General features: G+C 42.7%; 1 protein-coding gene across 4 annotated transcripts in view; it reads right to left on the reverse strand.

Moving 5' to 3' along the window:
• KIAA0586 (KIAA0586 ortholog) overlaps nt 1-17544 on the reverse strand; it is a 253660-nt gene that overhangs the window by 160433 nt on the left and 75683 nt on the right. For all 4 annotated transcript variants that reach the window (XM_089661119.1, XM_089661118.1, XM_089661120.1 and 1 more), the window contains exons 15-16: nt 7991-8168; nt 5664-5855 (exon numbers count right to left, since the gene is read on the reverse strand). In XM_089661119.1, the coding sequence (XP_089517245.1) occupies nt 5664-5855; nt 7991-8168 (370 nt within the window). The remainder of the gene's footprint in view (nt 1-5663; nt 5856-7990; nt 8169-17544) is intronic.

Raw genomic sequence — 17544 nt, forward strand, 5'->3', positions numbered from 1 at the left:
CTCAAATCTCATATTCTTTGCCAAACCTATTGCAACCCCTTTTGCTCTTTTAATTGGAGAATCTGCATAGTACCATGTTGGGTAGTGTTTGGATTTCAATTTCACGTTTGCCTCTATCTCAAAGTGCGTCTCCTGTAAAAATACCACTGACGTAGCCCTATGATGTAACTCATTAAACAACCTAAATCTCTTCCCTGGACAACTCAGCCCGTTCACATTATAGGTTATAAACTGTATTTCTTCCATCATTCCCAATTAACTCCAACTCTCTTCCAGATTGCCTCTTCCTCTTTATCCCTTCTGTCATGCAGAGTATTGACCCAATACCTCCTCCCCTGCCTCCCTCCCACCCAACTCCCTTCCCCTCCACCCTCCCTCCCATTCTCCCTCTCTTCCCACCATCCCTCCCCTCTCCCTCCCCTCCATCCCCTCCCCCCCAACCCCACCACCATCCCTCCCCCCCCCCCCTCTTTTTAGGCCTTCACTTTGCCTATTCATCTTTTGTGGAACTAACATCCACCTTTGATTTGGTCCTTAGGGCTACACTCCTCCCATGGCTAGCCTCCCCTCTGTCCAGATCTCCCCATTGACCCCTTTCTACTTGTACTTCTTAACAAGAAGGGGGAGAGTTATAGCAAAGCTAGAGGAGTGAAGGAGGAAACAAGAGACAGATTAGGGACACGGAGGGGCAGAGAGAGGAAAAAAAAACAAAAAAAACAACCCTCTCTCCCCTCCACCCCCCCCTCCGCCCTACCTCCCCCCCTCCACCAGTCTCCACTCATCCCCTCTCCTTAGTCCAATTCCCCCATGTTCTTCTTTCCATTCATTAATTTCAATTCTCTGCATTTCCAGTCTATCACAAAAGTTTCTCAAGTCCTCTGGGAACCTCAAATGGGCTGTTGTTCCGTTTTTCCATCCTATTAAACATTCCGGTACCCCCCATCTATATTGCACCTTCTGTTTTCTCATCTGCTCCAGCAAAGGCCTCAAAGCTCGTCTCCTCCAGAGAGTCTCCGATGACAAGTCTGCATATATTTGAATGTCCATTTCTCTGTATTTTATTACTGGTTTTCCTTTAGTTTTCCTCCAAATTCTTTCCCTTTGCTGCAGATCCATAAATTTAACCAGTATGTCTCTCGGCCTATCCTTCTCATGGTTCCCCTGGATTTTCCCATTTCTGGAGATTCCTTCTATATTGATCCTTTCCATATCAGAGTTTCCCATTATATAGTTCAGTAATTTGCCAACCACCTCTTCCATTAGTTCTCCTTTTAGGCTTTCCGGTACCCCTCTTATCCTTATGTTTCTCCTTCTTTCTCTATTCTCTTGGATTTCCGCCTTATACCACAATTTTTCCTGAACTTTTTCCATATTGATTATCTTGTTTTCTAGTTTGTATATGATCTGGGTCTGATTTTTAACTTTCTGCTCCGTTTCCTCCACTCTTAACAACAGCTGGCCCAGATCACTCCGAATTTTTACCATTTCTTGCTTTATTGTTCTCTCCAATTCTTTAAACATTTCTGTCATCTCTTTTTTATTTGGGATTTGTAGGTCTTTTTCTGTCTCTGATATTTGTTGATTACTACTGTCCAAATCCATTACTTGTTTAGGGCTACTTTGAATACTTAATTCTAAATCTCCTTTGTCATTTCTGCTCTGGGGCCTTTCCGGGGTCCCGTTTCCCAGGGATGTGTACCTTTTAATTGTACCCGTTTGGGTCCCTTTAGGCCCAATTCCTTTTACACTTTTGTTCTTCATTGCTCCTGGACCTTTTATTATTTGCTCATGAATTCGTGTTTCACAAAAAAAAAAAAAAAATCTATGTGATATAGAACTGGAAATCCCAGGCCTGTCTGTTAACTTTCTGTGTGTTTCTTTACCAGCACCATATATTCTTCTCTTCTTTATATTCTCTGGGGGTCCCCTCTGTTCTCTCGCTCTCTGCTTTCCTTCAGCTTAACACAATTCCTCCCATATCATCACAGTTTTTTATCATCACAGTTTTTTTTTTATTTTGAGGAAACAGCCGGAGTCACTCACCCTCCCTGCGCCTCTCATGGGATTTATCCAGCTCCTCCGATGAATTGGCTCTCTTGCTCACAGGGGGACCCTCCAGGAGTTTCCAGGGCTTTCCCCCCCTTCCTTGTTTGGAAGGGAGTCCTCCTCCGTTCACCCCCACAGGGCTCCAACCATGGCTTTCTGTCTCCAGCTTGTCGGCCGGCCAGCCGGCTTCCTCTCCTCCCAGGGATGCACTGCAGTCGGTCACATGTCCCGGCCGCACCTCCCTGTTTCCCGGCAACCACAGTCAGCTTCCACGCCGCTCTCTGCTGGTCTCCGTTACCCCGCTCTTCCTCCCGCGGGCCGCCACTCGGCCGAAGGAGCCCACCAGACCAAGGTAGGTCTCTGGTTTCTAGGGCACCATACCTTCAGGGGGATTCATGAGTCAACAGGGGATCGGTCGGAGGGGATCCAGGCGGGAGCTCCTACCGCGAGCTCTCCACCGCCGCCATAGTTAGGCTCCGCCCCAGCCAAGCCAATACATTTAGTAACTGTACTATTGTGGAGGGATAGAATCCTGTGCAAGGAACTTCACTATCTGCTGATTAACCCCTGCTAGTACATGCTACCTGGTTAGTACAGCTTGCTTATCACTATATGCCACTAACTACTGTTCCATTCTAAACCCGATTGATTCAATTAATGCCTGTACTATTGTGGAAGGACTGAATCCTGTGCAAGGAACTCTACTATCTGGTGATTAACTCTGCTGCATTAGACGCTACTGGCAGGATTTATTAACCCCTTCATGATGCAGCATAAATGGGTTTAATTAACACCAGCACGGGTGCCACTAATGCAGCACAAAGGGTTAATTAACAGTCACAAATGCATCAGTGACTAGTAACAGTAAGTTCACCCGAGTGCTGCACATTACTAATGGCATTAATTAACCCCGCCACCACCGCCCCCCATTCCAGGTCACTGTAAAAACAACACAACACTACTGTATTTCAAGAAGCCACGGACTACTAATGGTGAGGGATGTTTAAAATTAAAGAAAAATTAAAGTGGAATTTCAGCTTTAAACTAACTAGCCTTAAAAATGCCACCTCTCACCTCCTATCACCTACACTGACTAACCCATTTTCAAGCTGCTCCTTTATAGTCACGTAATTTTCCATGTCAGCTGGCAGCATACACAAGGTAGAGGGGGGAGCGCCAACAACAGCAGGAACATGGAACATGGTTCTCCTCTCCCCTGAAGCTGCCAGTGGCACACAATGGAGTTCATGTGACTGGACCGGAGCAACCTGAAAATAGGTAAGTATATACATCTTTTTTACACAGGTTAGTCAGCATGAGTGTTATGAGAGGAGAGAGGGCAATGTTAAGATAGTTAAGGTTTCAGTTGACATTACACTTTAAAGTAGGGTTCCGCTCAAAAGTCTCTTTATTTGTCTCCTCCCCCCCCCCCCCACTGCCATATTTGGCACCTTTGGGGGGAGAAGATACCTATTTTTGACAGGTACCTGCTTCCACTTCTGGCTCAGTTTGCCGCGGCGAAGTGAGCAGGAAGTTCGGCCCCCTCCTTCCTCCTGCAGTCTCCTGGGAAACTTAACAGGTCCCAGAAGACTGCCGAACCAATGAGAATGCACAGCGCGACTCACACATGCGCAGTGGGCACCCATCTGTGAAGCCACAAGCTGTCACAGTGTGGTGACCACAGTTTTGATGCAGTTTGCCATTTTTGCCTTGGGTACCAAATGACCTTGTCCCGGCACTACTCAATGGTCTCAAACACAGAAACACACAGAAAATTCAACCACATTGTACGCTATGTTTGTGGCAATGGGTTTGATGCCTTAAACGAGGGCTTGAAAAAGCCACTTGCCAAATGCGAGGAGAAATTCCTGTGTGGCGAGCGGCGAGCACAGATGATGGATGGAGCGGCTGCACCTGCGCTCCAAGCCTCATTGTGAAGCCGAGTTCCGGTTTCCAATTTCCGGTTTCTGGCTTCTTCGACACCACCATTACACTGGCAGCGCCGCTGAGGGGACAGGTGCAGGAGAGGTTTGCTCTCCTCCGCTGAGAGGAGACACCCTCTCCACCGCCACGGGGGTCTCAAGGAGAGGCCCGCTCTCCACCGCCTTGGGGGACCTTGAAGTATTTTTGGGTATGGTCTGTGAAAATTTTGTTCAGTTTATGTTTAGTTATTTGTACATTCTTTGTGTACGGTTAGAGGTCCATCCTCCACTCCTACAGTTTTTATGAAGTTTAATCATTTATTAAACACCCTATTGTACATATTGTATAGCTATTAGTAGTACCTGAAAACTTGCATAGTGCTTTCTCTTGGTGTCTGCACTCAATACGGTAATAATAATATGCCACGTTAGCCATAGATAGTACAAAGGATGTGAAAATGTAAGTAACACCTTTTTGCTAACTAACCTAATATACTTTAGTGCAAGCTTTTTAGAATACTGAGTTGTCTTCACCAGACATGGTGTCATACCTTTACATATCAGTGACATGAACATACACATAGTATATGCAACAAATGGTCACCAGGGGATGCCTCTGGCAGTCTGCCAGGATTCGGTGACAATTGTCCTATGTCTATGGATAGACCTTACATCCAGTTATTAACACGTTGTGTCCTTTTTTAATACTTTAATGGCAGAACATGTGTTATGTGACTTTCTAATGTAATAACAGAGATGCTGTGAATACACATTACACGTTTATATAGGTTTCATAAAATAGGTTCTAGGCTCAGTCTGGCCTCTTATCCAATATGAGACTTGATTATGTAAACCAGCTTTCTATTAGACTCTATTCTAAAGAAAAATGTAATTTCATAAGCTTTAAGGGGGGCGTGGTTGGGGGCAGGGCAGGGCTGGGGGGTGGGTTTGGGGGGTGGGCTGGGGGGTGGGCTGGGACAGGGTTGGGGGGGCGGGGGGGATTGGAGGCGGACCTGGGCAAAGTTGGGTGGGGCAACTGGTGGAGAGTAAGGTTTGTGCCTGGCTAGTAGGTCTAGACTCAAAATTTTAAGCCCTGCCTTAAACAATGATGATTCAATTTTCTTTCCTGCAACCACAGGAAAGAAAGTCACTTGTTTCCCCCATCAACACTGACTGTGCTGATGGGAAAAATTTGCAATTTTTCTTTCCTGTGGTTGCAGGAAAGAAAATTGCATCATCATTGCTTAAGAAATCCCTCTCGGTGCACTATTGTGCTTTGTTTGGGGCAAAGTCTTAGCTGCTGGCAGAACACACTGATTACTGCTGTCTGCTATAGCAACCAGCAATAACTGCATGCAAAAAATCTGTCAGGCTGGTTGCACTGAAGTAGATTGATGTATCGACTTCAGTGCAACCAGTCTGTCATAGACGGATCGAATCTCAGACGGTCCCTGCTGAACTGGCCGAGATTCGATCCATCTATGGCCGGCTTTAATCATTTGTAGGCCTGCCTAAAACAACTGTAGCAACCAAAGAGACCAAGAACAGAATGGAAGAGTAAACATTACGCTCTGCTAGTTTCTATGTGTAACATCTTCATGAGACACTGCATCTGGACAGCAGAAAACAAAATAAAAGCGAACTTTGGTGGATTCTCTCCTATATACAGTATGAGTAATTCAGGGAGTACTTTACCTAGAGGAATCGCAACTGAGATAAGCTGTCCCTCCACAGGAACAGATGATGTACTGGGTTCAGCAGAGGGAATGAATAAATATTGTGGCCTAAAATCCTTTGCCAAAGAAAATTCAGGTGCTTTTGGCCTGACAATTGCCATCGCAGTCTCAGGAGAATCTGTCTGTATCTTGGTTGACTTTACCTTCACACCTGTAAAATACATGCAGAGAATACGATAAGACTTTAGTTTTTTTTTTAATGTGTACAGAAAAATTATCTGTAGTCACCCATACAAACCATGTCAGAAAGTATTTGGTATTTAGAATATAAAAGAATATTCAGTAAATTGCTTAAGATTACAGTAAACATGAAATATCTTAAAAACAGAATTGTCATAAACCAGTGACAAGTAATAATAGGATTTTTGTACTCACTGTATAATCCTTTTCTGTAGCCCAGTGAGAGACAGATGAAGTCAAACATTTTTGGGTTAAAATGTCACCTACAGGAAGATTTGACATTAACAACAAAAGATAATGTATGCCAGCAATGAGTATAGCCTCTCCTACTACCAGCACATCTCATTTTTTTGCTAGTGTCTTAAACAGTATCAAATGCATGATCATAAACACAAAGGTGTGGAACCTTTTGTCCTTCAATGGACTTTAAGAAAAGGATTTTACAACAAGTATAAAAATCCTATTGTCTCTCAACCATTAAGGTAAACAAGAAGTCTTAAACACTGGGGCATCCAAAAGCAGTGCAACTGACTGGTGGGCAAAACAGCAAACAACCGCTTACCATCCCAGTGAAAAAAAAACATGGAAAAGGCAACTGCCTGCATCTCAAAAAAGCTGCATGCAGGACTTTATACCCAAAGCTGGTATTACACGAGGCAGAAACGTCTAACTGGTTGAACTTGGAGAACATGTGAATAGAAGACCAGGTGGCAGAATGACTAAATAGCCAAAAGCTGACTAAACAGAATAGAAACATGCTCACAGCTGCTACTGCAGCCTTGAATTTGTTTAAAGTGGTTGTAAATGCAAGGTTTTTTACCTTCTCAGTCAGCCAATGAGGATAGGGGGCGCGGGTCCAAGCCTCGACTCCGTGTGTGAATGGACATACGGAGCAACAGGTGCCCCCATAGCAAGCTGCTTGCTGTGGTGGCACCCAACAGGACGGAGGAGCCAGGAGAGCCTACGGGGGACCCAAGAAGAGGAGGATCCGGGCTGCTCTGTGTAAAACCACTGCACACAGCAGGTAAGTACAGACATGTTTGTTATTGTCCTGAAGAGGTTAAACAGAAAAGCTATTAAAGAAAAATGTTCAACCTCCTAAAACACTAAAAAAAATATTAAGATACGCTGGTCATAGGAGGGGTTATACCCTGTGCTGCCCTACAGTCTAATCGCTGTAGGCAGCAATATATCCTGAAGGCGACGCCTATAAGTGAACACAGAAACCGGCAGCACATATGAATGGAATCACCACTGCAGTAAGGAGATTCACAGCAGCAGTTTCCCAGCTCATCTATTATCCAGAGGAGGGAGCCCATTCGTCTAGGCTGTCCATTCGCTGTTTAAGGAGATCTCTGAGCCCTGCTGTGCATTACTTCACCCAAGGCTACTCCTGAGGGATGTACCACCTGTTGCCAGCCATTCGGGTTGATGGTCACTTATATGCGCATTCCTAATGCACGGTCGGTGAGTGCGCATTTTTGCTACATATTTTCTGCCATCAGTGTATCTCAGGAGAGGAAGCTTTTTATGGTTCAGAAAAAGATTTCTATGAACATTTATTGAACTACCATATAATTTTATTTATATTCATCACTGCACTATATTTTATATAATGGTTTACTAAAAGGACAGTTATTAAGTGGTTAATATTTTCATATTTTCTCTTATTTCTCAACAACAGCAGCAGAAATTAAAGGGCTGGTTCACACCATGAATTCATATGCGATCTGGGTGCCGTGAGATTTCAGTCCATTCATTCGAACAGACTGAAATTGCGCTGCACCACACCAAAAGTAGTACATGCACTACTTTAAAAAATGCATAGCAAGCGGCTCAAATGGTATTATTGTACCATGTGGTACGGTGCAGACAAGCATACTGCGTTTGTGAACCTGTGCCTGGGATGTCATTGCATTAATATTGACACCCGCTGTAGATCGCAACAGTTTTTGCAGCTTTAGGTCTGGTGCTCACAAGGTAATGCTAATCTATTTAACCACAAAACTGTAAATTTTAATACTCCTAAAGAAAAAAAAGGCTAGCAGTTAAAAGCACAGTCTTATTTTAAGCAGATATGGCATACAGAAAACATAAGCCACTTGCCTTTTACAGTCTCTACAACCTTAGGCCTCCTTGGTTTGGATTTAGGAGAGGGAGAACCAAATCTAAGGTATGGGCCTTTCTTGAGGGTGCCGCGGTGTCCTTGGTACACTGGAGTCCCGTAAACTCTGTTTAAGGCTTCTTCATCAATCAGGAAGGATTCATCAGCCTTCTGAGGCACCTGGAAGAACCATGGCCACAGTGACTTACTACTATTACCAGATCTGCAATCTCCAAGGTGAAAAGTGTATTGTACAGTAATTATGAGAATGGCTTGTTTAAGAATCTTTCTTATTTAAAAATTAAAATGTAGAGTGCTGTGATTTTTGAATATCCTGTACACAAAGATCAACTGAATATAAATACCAATATGTTATTTAAAAAAACAGTGTTTCTGTGTATCATTTATAACAATATCTGTATATTGAGTAATGTTTTCATTAAATGTGCAGGCTCTGCTTCTTGCTTTGCAGAGCAACACAATGGTTACAACTTAGGCCAGGCATAGATGGATCAAAATTCTTCCGTATCAGGGGCGGACTGACCATTTGGAAACTCAGGCAATGCCCGAGGGCCCGGGGTCAATAGGGGGCCCCATGAGATGCCCCTGGTACCTTTTTCATAGGCTTTTTTGAGTTTGGGCAAGGACACAGGGGCCCCATGATCCCTTATTGCCCGGGGGCCCCATGAGTTGTCAGTCCGCCCCTGTTCTGGATCAACAAGGACTGGATACATTTTATTCCATCTATGGCAGTACCTGTTTGAGAGGAGTCGATCTTATGTTTAACTCCTCTCAAGCTGGTTTTGGTATATTTTAGTTTGTTCAATTGGCTGCAGCGCCAATCAGCGTATTCTGATAGCAGAGGAGTCCTGCTGTCAGAATACAATCGCACAGCAGGAAGGATTCCTCCATCCACCTCACTTGTGTAAATGGGAGAGTCTGCCTGCTGATCTTCTATGGTCAACATAACTGTTCATTTGAAAAATAAAATAAAATACATGGGTGAGCTGAAAAACTGCAAACTAAGCACATCCTATGTGACCAATATATTGTCTCAACAGTTACTAATCAGTATGGTTAGTGAGGCGGAGTCAGATTGTTCCAGAGAGTTACCAGAGAGAGTGTCAAAGCATGGCTTGCAATTGGTCATCTTTCATAAACAAAAGTTGCACATCAGCGAATGTCACTGATTGATAAAAAGACTTACAATTCATATTTGCAAATGTCCTTTGTCTTAAACCAGCGTCAAATAAGTGTCTACAGTTTCATTAACAAGTGGCTGGGAACTACAGGTCTATGCTTTGTGCATTTTGTGATCTGCAGCCGATAGGAGAAATTACAGATTATTTTTTACTGACTCATGATGAAACCTCACCCTTACTTTTATCATACAGTTACAGCACAAGGGACAGTGAGGCGTATACAACATCTGATCACAAATCTTACTGTGGTAGGCAGAGATATAAGAAATGTTCCAACATGCTGATTTCCACTGCTGAATTCTCATTTTTGGTTTACACCAAAGTGCAGTTTTGCTAAGATGTGCAGAAGGTGCAGAACTCCAAACGAGAAATTTTGACATGCCTGTAAATTCCATATCTTGGAGTACAGTACAGAACACAGGCAAAGTATTCATTCACCGTGGGTTATAGGTGTATACCTTATTGGCAAAGCTTTGGAGAACATGCCCCCTAGATGCTTCACCTGTAATTCTACCCACTCCACCCCCACTGCCTCAACCTCTGGAAAGTGATGTCACTGCCGCTCACTCTGTGTACCTACACAGACTAGGAAGAACTGGGAGCCACCAGCACGACCGAGGATAGCTTTTGAGGTGCCTGTGTGCAGTGGGACCAGATCGGTGCTATGACATCAGTGATTTATGCTTAAAGAAAGCTTTTACTGTTTCTTATGTGAATTGCAAATCACGTGTTAATAAACTCTTGATGTCCAATACTACACTCAGATGGTGCGGCTTCCCATTCTCCTTCTTTACATTTTTGGTAAAAGATACAATTTAATAAATTTTAGTGTACACAAAAACTCAATACAACACCCACACATTTGGTAACATATAAAAGATGATGTTTCACTGAGTAAATAGATACCTAACATGTCACACTTTAAATTTGCATATGCCTGTGGAATGGTGCCAAACTACGATACCTAAAAATCTCCATAGGTGATGCCTTAAAAGCCGTTACAGGTTATCAGTTTAGAGCAGTGTTTCTCAACTCCAGGTCATGTTTTCAGGATTTCCATTAATTTTGCACAGGTGATTTGATCAGTTTCACTGCCTTAGTAATTACCACAGCTGTTTCATCTGAGGGAAATCCTGAAAACATGACCTGTTGGGGGTCCATGAGGACTGGAGTTGAGAAACACTGGTTTAGAGATACACAGGAGGTCTGGGGCTAGAACTGTTGCTCTTGCTATACCGCTCACGGCAATACCACACACGTGTAGTATAAACACTGTTTGCATACAAGCGTACAACCTACGCATGCATTCGCTTTTGCGCACGAGCGCACGGGGGGGGGGGGGGGTGCCGTGGCGCGTTGAAAAATTAGAAAAAAGTTATTTTAATACTTTTTTTTTTATTTTTACACTGGCTATTTAATTTTTTTATCACTTTTATTGCTATCACAGATGAATGTAAACATCCCTTGTGATAACAATAAGCAGTGACAGGTACTCTGTACTGAGAGAGCTGGAGTCTATTAGAAACAAAAGTGACAAAATACTTATCACTTCTGGTTTCTAATACCACAGAGATGATCAGGGATGTTCAAGTCCCCTCTCAGCTCTATGGTAAGCCGGTGATAACGCTAGCTTCAGTTTCTGGCTCCCCGATTGCACGGGAGAGCCCAGGAAAGCACCGGAGAGTGGTGTGTGGGATGGGGAACACCCTCCTGCCACTTGTAAAAGCAATCAAATTGAGCTAGCTGCTAGAATTGCTTTTACTTTACAGAGGATCGCTGCCTTACAAATAATAATAAAAAAAAAAAAAAGATACCAGGATAATGCCTGTAACTGTAGGAATCATCCCAATATCTCACTTCAAGACCAGGAAATCCTATTATGTCCTATGGGTGGGAAGTGGTTAAGGGCAATTTCTGAGCAAGGCCTGTTTGTAAGGAACAGAACATGAGCTATAGAGCGATCTCTGGGACTGAAATGCCTGTATTTACATCAGGCAAAAAAGAATTTCCAGGTGCAATAATTTATGTTCCTGGAAGAGGCTTTTATTGCTTTTAACAAGGTAGGAATCACAGACTCAGAAACCAATTTAACCTTTAATACTAGACTTTGAATGGCCATGCTGTTAAAGCCAGAGATTGAGAAGCAGGATGGAATAGACGGCCTTGTGAAAGCAAATCTGGCCTGTTCTGCAAGAAATCCGAGTAGGTCTGGGTAACAAGTTCTTCTGGGCCTGTATGGTGCAATTAGAATCACTATTTTCCTATCTTTCTCTATTTTCTTGAGCAGACAAGATAGGAATTGCACTGGAGGGAAAGTGTAAATTAGCTTGAACTGAGACCAGGGGATTATGAAGGCGTCTGAGGCTACAGCTTGAAAATCCCTGGTTTTGGCAAAAAACTGAAGTAGTTTGCTGTTGAACCTAGAGGCTATGAAGTCCACACGATCACGATATGAGGCCCATACAATCGGGAAGCCAGATACTGGTGGTATTAGAAACCAGAAGTGATAAGTATTTTGTCACTTTTGGTTCTAATAGACCCCAGATCTCTCAGTACAGACTACCTGTCACTGCTTATTGTAATCACAAGGGATGTTTACATTCCTTTGTGATAGCAATACAAGCGATAAAAAAAATTAAACAGCCAGTGTAAAAATAAAAAAAATTCTTAAAATAATTTTTACAATTTTAGAACCCCCTTTTTTGGCATATCAGTTTTATGAAATCTGGATGAAGTGCCCATACCCCAGGATGCAGTCGTCCATTCCTCGGATGTAGACCACAGATCACTGGACAGAGAGTTTCTGTTCAAAAGGTGATCTGGTTCCCTTCCATCAAGGCAGCCACACTCCTGTGCCTGCTTAATGGTTAATGTAGACCACCACAGTGGCATTGTCTGACTGCACCCTGATTGGGTGCCCCTTCGAAATATGGGTCCAGTACTGCAGGACTGCACTGACTGCACTGAGCTCCAAAATGTTGATAGGGAATTTAGCTTCCCTCAATGACCATGTTCCTGCGACTCTCCCCAGCCTAATAGACTTGCATCTATTGTGATAACTTCCCAGTGACGGGGAAGGAAGGAATTTCCCACTGTCATGGCTGGGGTGGTAATCCAACTTTGCTTGGCTGGTCAGGAGCATGGGCAAATCAAGAGAAGGAGCCTGATTTTGTCAGGTGATCAAGATGTTTTATGGGAGGAGTTCTTAAATGGAATTGGGTGAATGGTACTGCTTCGAAGGAGGCTACCATTAGGCTTAGAACTCTCATGAAGAATCTCAGTGTGAGATGTCTCCTGGATCTCAATTCTCGAGCATAAGCTCTTAGTGAAAGAACTTTCTTTTGTGGGGAAAAAAAACGTTTGCTTGGGATGTGACCAGGTCCACACCCAAGTAATTCAAGTGAAGGGAAGGCAGGAGAACAGATTTTTTTTTTTTTAAATTGATCATCCCACTGAAAGTCTAGAGCATTTGAATTGTTCTGTGGACATTTTCTGATAGCCAGAAGGGAGATGAGTCCTTCAGAAGAAGGTTGTCTATATAGCACCTGACTTAGATGCCTCGAATTCTGAGAAGGGCAAGCAGAGGTGCTATGAGGAAAGGCCTAAAGGGAGTGCAAAGCAAAGCGCTGATTTGGTGGGTAAACGGGAACATGTAGATGGGTACTTGGATTTATGCAGATGCCATGTATTCCCCTTGTCTCAGAGAGGCAATTACTGATCTTATGGATTCCACGCAAAATGCTGCAACTTGAAGGAATTTGTTGAGGGATTTTAAAGCCAGAATAGGATGAATAACGCTGTTAGGCTTTGGTGCTGTGAACAGGTTTAAGTAGATTTCTTCTAACCTGTCTTGCGGTGATATTGGCATAATGACTCCCTGGGACCAGTGGTGCTTTGGGACATTCTGCAAATCTAACTGTCCTCGGGCAATTTTTGATTGGTGTGAAAGAAGACAAGAATGAGGTTGTAAACCACTGACTGAACCCACAGGTCTGAGATGTCTGTGACCCGGAAAGACGCAAAGTGTAACAGACATCCCCCCACAATTAGGAGTGAGGGTGCCCCTTTGGTTTTGAAGTTGAAGCCTAGATCAGACAGGTGCTCTGTGTTTAGAGTAACTAGGGGCTCCTGAGGAGGGTGGTTTTGGGACCTTCCACTGTGGAAGGTAAATCTTTTCACCTGTGACCTGTTATGAATTGGTCAAGTACCTCACCAAACAGACCTTGTGTGTGAGGTTCCTTTTGCAAGCAACTTCAGTTGTCAAAGCTTTTAGCCATAAGATTCTGTGAATAGAGATTATGAAGCCATTCTGAATGGTGAATGGAGCCATCCTTAAATTTTGTCTCATTACACGTTCTAGGGCATCAACACAGAAAAGCAGAGCAGAAGGCAACTGCTGTAATTGCTGTGTAACAGCATGACCTTAAATACAGGACCATATTGGTTGTTCATTGTCCTAGTCCGGTTAGCTGCAGCTTGACAGACTAAAATCTCAGTGAGAGAAGGTTGCAGAGATGGACCTGCAGGATGAAAACTGAACTCCAGCTTTTGCTAGGCTTTACTTAGTTTGTTTGGGCCAAGCTGTCTCTCGCTAACATGTGAGGCTGCTGGATGTGCTGTAAAAACTGTATGTAGCTGAGGCTACATACAGCATACAGCACTGTGTTCCGGGTGCAAGCGGAGACCTTTCTGTCTCATACCCAGGACACAGTAGGGTCTGTCTGAGTGGCGCTCAGCCATACATAGAAAGCGATGTATTCTATCAATGAATACAAAGCTTCCTCTGACTGGATGATTCAGAGGTTGTGACATCATTAGCCCGCCAACTCAGCCAATCAGAGAGAGCTTTATATTCACTGATAGAATACATAGCTTTCTATGAATGGCTGAGCGCCACTCAGACAGACTCTATTGTGTTCCGGGTGTGAGACAGGAAGGTCTCGGCTCGCATCCGGAACACAGTGCTGTATTCTGTATGTAGTGTCAGCTACATACAGTTTATTCAGCACATCCAGCAGCCTCATGTGCTAGTGAGGGACAGAGTTCCTTTGGGCCAGCTTTAAAGTGTAACAAAAGCTGGAGTTCAACTTTAAAAACAGCCTTTAGGAGTGTCTCAAATTTTCTATGTGTAGAATCTTTGAAAGAAGGAACCTCTGCAATCTCGTCAGGAACAGTGAGGTGCTTGTTTAGGACAGAGACAGCAGGGTCTACTACAGGAAAAATCCACTTCTTGGTGAAATCATTTTCCACTGAACAGAGTTCAATACAAATTTTGAGGGGAATGAAATCTCCTTCAGGAGTTAGCCAATCATCAAACTGCACATTCTGTTTAAGAAAAAGCAATGTTTTGCAGGATTTTGCAGGTCTCTCTGTACCCAAAGGGGCATGGCAAGACTGGGGATCAACTGGCAAAATGGATTTACGGACAGAGGCAATGAGCTTTTCAACACTAGCAAGCATATTGCATGAAGCTCGCTCTTCAACATAGTGACAATCTGGGGAAGGAATCTCATCCACAGCTTCCTCCAATACTACCTCAATGTCCTTTTCCATTCTGTTTCTACATCATCTAGGACTAGCATATCACGATTATACTCCAGTTAAGAAACAGGAGTATAGAAGAGGAATGGCATTTCTGGTCCAAAACAAAGATGGCTGTATTAAGGCTGTAATTAAATAGGCAGCTTGTTGCCTGACAAAAAGGCTAGAATCCGATGCTGTGACAGCTGTTAGAGGCCTTGCTCAGGTGCAAGGAGCACATTGTTACTCTGAGGTTAAGTTTTGTGCAGGTCTTCGTCAGAGTGAATGTTCACCTGTGATTTTGCATTAAGCCCCCTTCACCTGTTCTCTTCTACAAGTAATGGTATTCCCCTGAAGCATACTCCCGAAAAAAAGGTGTGGAAAATACGGTAAGGAGTATGCAGTACCCCAGGTGTAGACCATCCTGTAATGAATCCTTATGGCCAAAAAAGGTGGGAGGAAGCACCCAAGTACCCAATAAGGGCTCTAGGCAGAAGTGGTGATAAAGTGTGTGACCAGTGGTATTATGCAACACCTGGTCATCACCTGAGTGCATGCATACACTGCCTGTGTCTTGTACTGTATGATTAAGATAGTATTTTATTTCATATAAAAATTAACTTTTAAGATAAAATGTAATACTTTTTGGACTTCAAAACCATTTCTGAGGTTGTCCTTTTACTACACATTCTGGATTTTTTCCAAGACACTAGCTAGAGTTTCTTTGAGAACCGACTCATGAAAGTCACTACACTGTACATCAAAGAAAGAGGTATCCACAGAATATGCTGGTGCAAAATGTCTGAAGGTTGAAAAAAAATTCAGCTGGTGTTGCACCTGTAAAAGGAGCCCAGAGAGCTGTGTTTAGGCGAATATATGTGAAAACTATGCAGCTGCATATACTGTAGACAACTTGGTTATTGGATGTTCTACCCTTAGTAATGACCGCCCCAAAATCAACCTGAATAACGATAATAAACTGACAGTAGGCCTTCCTGGGGGCACAGCCACACGTTTTACCAAAAGTTACTGCAGCACTGATAGCCCTCATTTTCTGCTGCCTATTTCAACTAATAGTTTTTTTAATTCCATACTTCTTTCAGAATGGAAATTTGCTGTAAATTATAATTACTGTAAGGGATAGTATAATAGTTTGGGATCAATTTTATTTCCATTCTTTTTACCATAGGTATACAATATTCAAATATTTTACAAATAAATATTTAACATGTCAAAGGCTTTCCAGATCACTATGGGTTATCTAAAGATCTTGCATCTTTCAGTAAAACTTGAGACTAAGCTATCTGAAAATGGATAGGTCACTGCAATGAAAAAGTTAGTTTGAGTTTGCGCTTCTTTTTAAGTGGGGAAAAGAAGTTTAAAGCTCTACCTGCTGTCTCAAATATGTGAAAATATTCAAATGCAATCTTACCTCAGTAAATTCAGGTTTTATTTGTGTCAGTAAAAAAATATGTATCTAAATTTTATATGAAAATCCCTGCCTATGATGAAACATTTAAAAATAAATGTCCTTTTATTGCCAAAGAAATCAATGCTGTCAAAAGGGTAGATCTACAGACAAGAGTAGGAAATATGACACATAAGTGGTTTACAGTACACATAATCAACACTGATGATACATCAGCACTTGGGCCCCATGGATCTCCCCAAGTAATACTGCTGACAATGATTTACTGGCTACCTGCTGCAGGTCTCTAACAGCTCAGGCTTTATCCAAACATCTCCAACACTGTGGGGGTCTTCTGTGTTGGAAGTGTTGGATGGATTAGTGATGATGGATGGCCCATGTCATGCTAGGGCAGTGTTTACCTAATTGTAATGTATTTTCCAGTCATTTCCAACACACAGGATCTTTAAGTGGCAGAAACACTTCTCAGTGCTATGTCATAAAGAACTCTTATGCAGAACTGGAAAATAAAATAGAATCTCAGGTTCATTCATATCTACTATGTTGAACATAAAAAAAAAATTAGCAATTACAGGAGAATAAGTAAAAAAATAGAGATTTAAAGCAAATATATCACTATTTTCAAAAGATTAAAGTCAAACAATACTTACCTGTCCTGCTGCCCACTATACCAAAGTCCACAGAGCTGAAGAGATAATCTTGCTCAAAGATCTCCTGTATGTCCATAAAGCTTGATGCTGGCAACCCCCCACTGTGCTGAAGAACACAGGGGCCGACAAAAGAGTGCAGCAGGGGACAAGGCATCTGATATCCAGAAGTGTAACAGAAGCTGAATATCTTTGAGCAAATTTTGTTGTTTAAACCAAAGGAGTTCAGTGGCAAGGGCAGTGTGATAGGAAAGTATTAGCTGCTTGCCTTTCAGGGAGTCTTACTTTATCTTTTGAAAACAGCTACAAAGTTGCATTAAAGGAAAACTATAACCATGATACAGTATCTTTTTAAGTATGTGAATGTGATTAGCTTAAAAAAAGAAATATCGAACATTATCCTTATCGGCAAATAAGACATTTTTTTAGCTTTCATTTTGGATTGATGCCCTCGTCCCCGATTACTTATTTTGAACGTATCAGCTGTGACTCGCCCAGGGGTAGGGGTCTTATCTTGGATTTATATCACTCCTGTTCGAATGCCATATTTCCCTTACCTCCCTTGTATAGACAGAAATGGGAGGTTGATTGCGGTATTACATTTTCAGATGAAGACTGGAATGCCATGGTGGATAATATACGTAGAGGCTCTAGATCTCTCTCGGTCCATGAGACGGCCCTTAAAGTTTTAACTCTTTGGTATTACATCCCCTCTAGACTACATGTCATGTTTCCAGGAACGTCACACCTATCTTTTA

The sequence above is a fragment of the Staurois parvus genome, unplaced genomic scaffold (genome assembly GCF_062004578.1).
Source record: "Staurois parvus isolate SC_StPar_1 unplaced genomic scaffold, SC_StPar_1.0 ptg001316l, whole genome shotgun sequence".
Lineage (NCBI taxonomy): Eukaryota > Metazoa > Chordata > Amphibia > Anura > Ranidae > Staurois > Staurois parvus.